General features: G+C 44.8%; 1 protein-coding gene across 1 annotated transcript; it reads left to right on the plus strand.

Annotated features, from left to right (window-relative positions):
* Positions 1–1481: 1481 nt before the first annotated feature.
* LOC111719547 (protein ATP6V1FNB) lies at positions 1482–8055 on the plus strand. The gene is made up of 2 exons (XM_031960725.1): positions 1482–2012; positions 6326–8055. The coding sequence occupies exons 1-2, from the start codon at positions 1538–1540 to the stop codon at positions 6442–6444; spliced, it is 594 nt and encodes a 197-aa protein (XP_031816585.1). The 5' UTR covers positions 1482–1537; the 3' UTR covers positions 6445–8055.
* Positions 8056–9633: the final 1578 nt, after the last annotated feature.

A 9633-nucleotide genomic window follows, 5' to 3' on the forward strand; every position in this document is an offset into this window, starting at 1 on the left:
TGAATAAAGTAATTAGTCATAATAGGATTTATAAAGCTCTTTAAAATACCATCTAATTTTATCCTCAAAATAATCCTTTGGGAACCACGTGCTATTCTCATTTTACTGCTGTTGCTCCTACTACTGCTCTTACTATTGCTTCTGCTGCTGCTTCTCCTACTGCTACTATTGCTTATGCTACTGCTGCTATTATTGCTACTGCTACTTGCTGTTGCTACTACTACTGCTATTGCTACTTATTGCTACTGCTGCTACTACTGTTGCTGCTTTCTGCTGCTACTACTAGTCCTACTATTGCTACTTGCTGATGTTGTTGCTACTACTACTACTACCATGCTATTTGTGTGGCTACTATTGAAGCTGCCACTGCTACTGTTGCTGCTTTCTGCTGCTACTACTAGTCCCACTATTGCTACTTGGGGCTATTGTTGCTACTACTACTACTACCATGCTATTTGTGTGGCTACTATTGATGCTGCCACTGCTACTGTTACTGCTGCTGCCACTTGCTGCTACTGCTACTATTAATGCTGCTACTGTTGCTTTACTTGCTGCTTTCTGCTGCTACCACTACTACTACTATTGCTACTTGCTACTGTTGTTGCTACTACTACTACTATGCTATTTGTGTTGCTGCTACTGCTGCTGCTAGGACTGCTATTGTTGTTGCCACTTGCTGCTACTGCTACTATTAAGTTGCTACTGTTGCTCTTGTTGCTTCTGCTACTACTACTACTATTGCTACTTGCTGCTTGCTGGGGCCACTGCCTATAGTGCTTCCTATATGCTAAGCAAGCTCTTTGCAATTAGTATTTCATTTGATCCTTACAATAACCCTGAGAATAAGTGCTTTTGTTATCCCCATTTTACGGATGAGGAAACTAATTCAAACATTGGTGGAGTGACTTGGCCACACAGCTAGCCAGTAATCGCCTAAGATCACACACCTGAACTCGGGTCCTTCTGCCTCCAGGCCCAGCACTCTCTGCTTTGGGTGTGTGAGCGAGCTGTCTAAAGATCTCAGTCCTCTGGCTCCAAATTCCACCCTCCCCCCGCCCCCCCTGCCCCTTGCACTGTAGCATACTACCTGCCATTATATATAAATGTATAAATTCTGCTGGTTCAAGGAACATAGGCAGGGCCTCCCACTAGGCTGAAATAACCACAGTTTTTGGTGGTGTGCGCCTTTTTATTTTAATTTCATCCTTAAAGAAAATGCTCAGTAGATTTTGTCCTGATGGGGATGGGGTGGGTGGGGAGGGGGGGGAACTTTTCTGGGCCCTGGGTGGGGGTGGGGGTGCTCTGCAAGAGAAAGAGGAAGGAGCTCTTGCTCTCCAGAAGTAATTTGATCTTCAGGCTCTGCCTTCTGGGTCTTCAAGGGATTGGTGGCTGCCTGGCAGCAGCAGGTCCCAAACAAAAGAGCCCAGCTCCGGCCCCAGTCCCTGCCCCTGCCCCAGCCCCAGTCCTTGCTCCAGCCCCAGTCCCGGTGTGGTGGAAACCAGGCCAGCTCCTCTGGGTGCTTGGGCTACCTCCCAAAATGAGGGACCTGTTTTCCACCCGGAATCAGGCCTACTGGACGGAGCTCATTGAGAAGGAAGCTTACAGTCGGGTCCACTGGAGGAATAAGTTTGCCCATAAGTACCAACGAGTTCCCGGCCCCCAGAAGCCGCAGCAGCCCCCCTGCCCGTGTCCGGCTCCGGAACCACGCCTGCTGCCTCCCATCAGCCCCACCAGGCCGGAGTGCCCTGGGACCAGCAGCTCCCCAAGAGAAGGAGGCAGTGTCCAGGCTCCCCAGAAAGAAGACCGGAAGGGGAAGGGGGAAGAAGCCAAGGCCGAGGCCTTCCTGCCCGAGATGAGACCTGTCACCCCTAAGACGGGGCAGCTGCTGTATCAGGGCATCTCGGGAGAGGGACAAGGGAGGCGCCTGTACCTGCAGACGCGCTGGCAGCAGAAGCCGGAGGACAAGTTTCGGTATCCGGTCTTGTCGTCCTGGGACTACGGCTGGGCCATAGGTGACGGATCTTACTTTCTACAAAGCGTCTTGATATCTGTTGTCTGTTGTTTGGTCCCTGTCCACCGGTAAGGAGAGCTGGTCTCCATTCATTCACTCACTCATTCATTCACCAAACACTGGCTTCTTAATCTTGTGCAAGGTGATGTGGGAAGTTTTCTCCCTATTTAATTGGCTCAGCTAGCCCAGGATGGTGCTCTAGATTTGTCATTTGGGCATCTGCATTCGGGTCCTTAAATAAATCTTGTTGCCCATCTGTCCAGTGGGCAAAATCAGTTTCCTCATCTGTAAAATGGGGGGATTTATTACATGACCCTCAGAGTCCTTCTAGCACCAGATCTGAGGTGAATCCATCAATCCATATTTACTGTGTGTCCAGGCAGAGTTGGGCCCTCTTGACTCAGCTCAGTGGCTTATTCTGTCAGGTTGGGGGCTGGGAGGCTGGGGGTGGTGGTGATCCTGGCCCTTTTTCCACTCATGTTTCCTCCTCAGTCCCTAACCTCTCATTCCTTTTCTCTGCTCCTCTTCTTCACCAGCTGCTCTCAGATCCAGGCAGTTTGACCGAGCAATCACATCTGCAGTCCCCAAATTGGCCAGTTAGAAACTCCTTCCAGTTCATTGTGTGTGTTTGGGGGGGGGGGCAGAGAGTAGCTCTTTGGGAAAGGTCCCACTGGGATTAATGTGAATTTTCATAGATTTTATAATGTGAGAGCTAGCAAGGGCTCCAGAGGCCATTTAATTCCCTGATTTCCAAGGTGGGAAAATTGAGGGGAAGGGAGGTGTCCAAGATCGCGCAGCCAATTGACAACAGATCCGGGTCTTCTAAATTTCTAACCTGAGTTCTTCTTACTTCAAATCCAGTACCCTTTATCCTGCAGAGATCAACAGAAAACCTCCACTGCATGAGATTAGTGACCAGCAAGTTCAGCTGTGGCTCAGCATGGCAAAGCTGGCAAATGAGTTTTTCAAAAGAAAGAAATTTTCATAGAAAAGAGGCTGGCAATGAATGTCGGCTGCTGTAAGGGACCTCCAAGGCCAAAGACTCCATCTCTCTCATTTTACAGATAAGGAACCTGAGGCCTAAGGAAGTAGAGGTACTTGTCCTACTCTACAAGTAGTGAGTGATAGAGATAGGATGTAAATTCAGAATCTCTGCCTCAAAAATCACAATACCACACTGTCCTTCCTGGAAAGAGAGGCTGCTTTCTCTCTCACCAGATCCTAGAGCACCATTTTTCAGGTGGGTACTAGAAGGAACCTTATTCAGATGGCCTCAGAGGTCCCTTCCTACTCCTCAGAAGAAAAATGGGAGGCTGAGACCAGCAAAGGGCAGCTTTTTGTCTCTGAAGGAGCACTGGATTTGAAATGAATCCCCAATTTGATTCCATATTCTTGGGGAAGCCATTGAATTTCTCTAGACCTTGGTTTCCTTATGTGTTAAAAATAAGAAAGAAAGAAAGAAAGAAAGAAAGAAAGAAAGAAAGAAAGAAAAATGGCCTACTTCATGGGGAGATCCTTTGGGATCCTTCTGTCCCATTGTGGATTCCTCTTGTCCCCAGTTTCTGAGCACAGACAAGACACTAATAAGTGATGGAGAGGTGCTAAGGAATGCCAGGCTCTGAGGAATTGGTGTTAATCTCTTTAAGGGCCGCTTCCTAACTCCCAGGGCCCCCTCATTGCTCCTTTTTCCATTAGAAAGCACATCATGGCTTATGTGGAACCAGTGCTAGGGCTTCCTGTGCTGTAGGAGATGCTCAAAGAACTGAAATAATTATTTGAGCCTTTCAATTCCTTTCTAAGATGGCTGTGGCAAATGTTAGCCCTTCTGGTTGGATCAAAGAGAAAAAGTGGGTGTGAGGGGATGGGGTTCAGGGCAGAAGTGAGCAGTTATTTGCCTAAGGACCCAGCACAGAAGATATGGGCTTGGGGATAGACCTCTGACCCCTAATCTTCCCCGCTTTTCTGCTGCTGATTAGTCATGTCTGACTCAGCGTGAACCGTTTGGGATTTTGTTGGCAGAAACAACTAGAGTGCTTTGCCATTTCCTTCTGATGAGGTCCAACAAGTCATGGAGGCAGGGAATCATCCAGAATGAATTCACAGACTTGAACCATCTCCAAATTAAGGGCCAGAGTTTTATGGCAAGTGGGCAAAGTTCCTAATGAACTCACAATTAGCAAAAGGAAGGTGGGACCTTTTTTGAGAATGGTCCCTGAGCAAGGTGTGCTAATATGCTAATTGTGTATATTGGTAGAGGGTGGTCACGGTGGTCCTGTTTATACAGAGAGCCTCCGGAGTTGAAGTCACTATCTTAACGTCTACTTTTCATAAGGTAATAATGGGGACCAGTACAGGATAGCTCCGTCTATACAAGGTAGTCTGCTTCAGTACAATATATTCAAAATATATTCATTTTGTTCCTCACTGAGACCCACTTAGACACTTGGTTGCTGCCAGAGACATGGTCTTTTGCTGGAGTGCATTCACCCTATCCTTTTTCCAGTTCATTTACAGATGGGGAAACTGAGGCAAACAGGGTAAAGTGAAATGCTCAGGGTCACACAGTTAAGGAAGTATCTGAGACTGGATTTGATCTCACAAAGATGAGCCTTCTTGACTTGGGGTCCATGTCAGCAACGTTCTACTTGCCACACTGATGTGATCGAGGAGAACAATTTCTAGTTCCAAATGATGTGTTTGGAGTTGAGCACCAAATGTTGGGGTTTGGTCATGTGAAGAATTCACATGATGGCCGTTCTCTTTGGCAAAAGGAAGGTTTATTTAGGAGAAAATGTTAAGGACAAAATGAAGAGATGTAATAGATATCAGGAAAGCAAATATGAAATAGGATTGAAAGAGCGGATAGCAAGAAAAAGACGTTTTAATAATTAATGATGGAAAAGACAAGTTCTGTATTAACCAGGAAAGAGGGAACACCCCCATGAGGCTGGAGTGCCTCAGCTGCAGGCTAAATCAATAAGGAGTTAAGCACCTTATTATTATATATATTATATACATATATATTAATATATATATTATATATATTAACACTCAAAAGAACTAGTTAGCTATCGTTGTTTACCCTTTGCTCTCCAAGAGGACTATGACATCAGGGAGGTGATGCCATGACATGCAAGTGAATTGGACTGAAGGGAGGGAGAGCTTTGCAAGGTCACCGGCCTCACTTTCCCCTCCAGAGCCTTCTGGAGGCTGGATGACTGGATATGGCCCTAGATGAAATGGGAAACCTAAGCCTTTTTAAGCTAAGCTTTTCCACAGGTCTCAGTTTGACTGAGATTGCACCCATTCAGTGATTAAAACTAAGTAGCAATTGAGGCAAAAACCCCTCCTCTTTCACGGAATCCAAATTATTTGGTTCATTTAGTTAGCTATAAGAAAGTGAAAAATACCATGAGACATGGGTGAGGGGAGAGACACCGTGTAACATGGGGGAGGAGGGCGGGGAAAGACCACAAGGAAGAATGTTGTGGCAGACTGTAACCCAAAAGGGGTTCGGGAAAGAGCCGCGGACAAATTTGCAAGGGAATTTAACCTCAGGAATTTGACATAACTGATTTCTGACTGGACATGGCAAGACGGGGCTGCCCAGGAACTCCACAGGAAGTGGGACTATCAGGCTAAACTGATCCCCATCCATGGCCTTTCCTTCATTCTGTCAGTGCTCCCGTCCTTCTCTGCCAACAGCACCCAGTTATTCACCTAGATGATGATGAGAAAAAATATCTCTTCTGCACGATTGCAAATGGCAGCCAAAGACCACAGCAGAGCCATGAAGTGTCTGGGGCTGGGAGACAGTGGGCTGGAGATATGGTGCGACTCTCTGGGCCAAGGAGTCCCGGACATGGGCCAGAAGTCTGATGGGCAGAATATTCTGGACAATGTGATGAAGAGAGAGGTTCTCAACGGGAAATCTGGCTTTTAAGTCCCGATGAAAATTGTCCTGTCTCCTAGAAGCCTTCCCCCACCCCTCTTCATTCCAGGGCTTTCTCTCTGTAATCACTTCCAATTTATTTGATAGATATATAGCTTGTTTGCACATGATTTGTTTGCATGTGGTCGTCCATATTCAATTGTAAACTCCTTGAAGACAGGGACTATTTTTTGGCCTATTTTTGTGTCCTCAGTGTACAGTGTAACCTAACCCTAAGTGCAATAAACACTGATTGAGTAATTGGTTCTGTCTTGGGCAAGCAGCTCAGAGAGAATCTTGGATGGAGGGGAGGCAGGAGGGAAGGCCCAGTTCTTTACTCCAGTTCCTCACCCCACCCAGACTATTCCTTTGCTCTCTTTTAGGGGATGCGATGAAGAATGCCAAGGCTCCAGTTCACGCCAGATCCCGACTTATCAGGGACACTTTTTACTTCCGCAATGGGGTCTTTTACCAACCATCCAGGTCTGACCAGCGTCTCTAAGTTCCAGAAGGAAAGAAGGCCACTTGGGGCTCATCCTTCAGACCGGTCGAAGCCTCGCCCAGTTATTCTTGAGTTTCTTCCCCCACAGCTCTGGTTCCGGCAAAAAACCAAACCCACAAAACACCCAAGTAATTGTGAGTTCTCCGTATGATTGCTCCTGATCTCCTGGTCCTGATTTGTGTTAACACTGAATCCAGGCCTGTCTCTCTCACTTAATCTGTTTATCATCAAACCAATGGCCAAGGATTGTCAGTTCTCGTTTGTTTTGTTACCCAATGCAAACATTTGGAAGCCCTCCTCAAAGCCAGGCCAGAGCTGGAAGCCTCTACAGGGGCACCCCTCCTCCCCTGCCTGACCTTTCACACAAAAACAGCCTCGCCAAAGGTTCCTCCAGACCCAAAAGATTAAAGACCAAATCCTTTCCTTAAACCGGGAGGATGGAAAACAGTTCATTGCTTCAACAAGTCTGTAGTAAACAAGATCTAGTTTGCTAAAGTAATTTTTTTTTTTTGCATTGGATTTTCTTTTTCTTTTTTCCTTTATGTTTTGTATCAAATTTTCTGCAGGACGTTCCTTTTTGGGCCTCAATAGGGGAAGCTATCGGAGACTTTGGAAAGACTTTTAGTCAAAAAATCCTTTCTGATTTTCTTGGTCTAGCCTTTATTCCAACAGGCTTTCATTATACTATATTATGTCCCCTTATCCTGCTGGTACTCCTTCCCTTTTCTATAATCTTCTAGACCTACAACTTCCTGATTAGCAAATTAAGTTCTAGGGAGGAGAAATAATGGCCAATGTCTCACAGATTGTAAGCATCAAAGATAGGATTCGAAACAAGGTCCTTTGACACTAGATCCAGAATTCTTTTCACTGGAGGATGTGAACAGGTCTTCCCTGTGCTTCTGTGGCTTCACCTATAAAAGGAAGCCTGGGGTTGGACTAAGAAACTCCCTGGATTCCTTCTAACTAGGTCCCTGAGACCAGGATTCTGTAATGTCTTGCCAAGCTGTCCTCCTTTATGTAATGATGGTAACACTTTAGAATAGTGAGTGATGGGATACAGCTTCTAGGGGAAATATAGCAGTAATCCTGAGGTCCCTGGATCTTAGAGTGCTATTGTTCTAACAATCTGTCTGTTGATGATTTTAAAGTCTCCTGACCTTAAGAATATAATAATATAATTATATATTTCTTCCCCTAGATTTTAGGGAAGATATAGCAGTAATCCTGAGGCCCTCTATCTTAGAGTGCTATTTTTCTATCAATCTGCCTATCGATTCTAAAGTCTCTTGGCCTTAAGAATACTATAATAGAATCCTACACAAATTGCTGACTGACAGTCTGTTGGTCAGTAATAATCAAGTTCCTGAGACCATAGTGAATAGACCACCCCTCAAACCTACCTGTAAACCAAAAATTAGCAAATAAGTAATATGAAGCTCTGATCTCTCTTCCTTTGTCCTATAAATTTATCTTCTTATTCTTGGTTCTCTACTAAATCCTTTTTGGAACTTAGTCCACTTCAACTGGCATTACAATTGTGGTGTCTTTCTCCTTCCCCTTCCCTTTCCCCCATGCCATGTGGTATCTCCCTTGAGATTTCCACTATGCTTCCCAACCCCACTTCTCTTCCTTACAGCTAACTAACTCTTTAAGGTGCTAAGTCTCTTTCAGGATTTAGTCTGCCACCTAAGGGCATGTCCCTGCCTCATGGGGGTACTCTCTTTCTACTGGATAATTGTGTGTTCTTCTGAGGAACTTGTCTTTCATATGCTCTCTCACGCTATTTAATTTTTACCTTTCCCAGTGTCTATTGTATCCTTTCATTTTGTCTATAATCTATTCCTAAATAAATCTATTTTTTTTGCCAAAAAGAATGGCCATTGTGAATTCTTCACATGACTGAACCCTAACTTTTGGTGTCAAACTCCCCATCCCAGATCCCATCAGTGATGTCCCAAGCCCAAGAGGCTGTTTAATTCATGATGGCGGTGAACCCTCTCCTCCTGACATGTGCTGAAGGCTATCATGCCCCAAATTCTGGCAAAGTCCTTAATTCTGACCTTTCCTACCCCACTTGGGAGGGCAGACTAAGCAGCAGTTTGGGTCTGAGTGGGAGTGTAATGCCTCAGTTTCCCTGAGTTATAATGCTTCAATGTCTTGAATAAAAATTTATGGCAATCCTCCCTTCCTTACCCCATTAAGCTCTGACCACTCTCACATTCCAGTGAGTCATAAAACTCCAGGTGGCTTATCTCAAGTGCCTGGGTATTGCTCACTATCTCTTGTCCTAGACTCACTGTCTCCTGCTCCCAATCTTCTTGACCCCCATCCTGAACTAAAGTTAAGATCCTTTCCTGAAATTATGGTTCGTCCACTCACCCAGTATTCTGCCCTTCCTTGCCTTTGTTTCCCTGATAACTGGAGCCCTATAAAAGTCTCTGGACTTAATTACTCGCTGCCGGATGCTTTGAGACAAGAGTCCCATTCAGCTGTCTAGGGGTCGGACATCTTTTGGAAATGATTCAACCACTAGCCCAAATTCTCTACTATTAAAATATTAAAAACTAATCTGTCTTGCCTCACTTTTTCCATCATTTCAAGAGCTGCCCTAATTTGGGAATTACCTGGTGTTTTCTTCCCTTCTCACCTTCAACAGTCTCTTTGTGCTCCCACTGTTGAATATCTCAAATGAAGCCTCCTCATCTTCCCAAGTGTGAGTTAAAGATGTGTTTCTTTTCTTAGTCTAATTCGTTTGCAAAGTTCTTTAGCCCTTATGTCTGACCAGAACAGAGAAAGGCATGTAAAATTGAAAATTGATTTTAATTCTAATTTTAAGACTTTAGATGGTCTCCCTGGTTTTCGTATGCTGTATAAATCCAAATTCCTTATCTATATAACTTCACTCTTCACCCAGTTCCCAAGAAACTGGATATAAAGGTCAAGTTTTGTCTTGTAATTATCTCCATTCAGGACTCAATTCTATTTGAATTGAATCTCTACTCCTGTATCATCTACCTTTACAATCTTACTCACTACCCACTAATGCCAAAAGTCAGTTCCTTTGTTACCTTACCTACCACCTACTCTACCCAAAATTTGGGTGGATTCTATCAAAACCTGCAATTTATACCAGTCTACAGGTTAACCTTAACACTAAGAATTATTCCCATCATTCCAAGAGGAGGT

Source organism: Sarcophilus harrisii, chromosome 1 (genome assembly GCF_902635505.1).
Source record: "Sarcophilus harrisii chromosome 1, mSarHar1.11, whole genome shotgun sequence".
Taxonomy (NCBI): domain Eukaryota; kingdom Metazoa; phylum Chordata; class Mammalia; order Dasyuromorphia; family Dasyuridae; genus Sarcophilus; species Sarcophilus harrisii.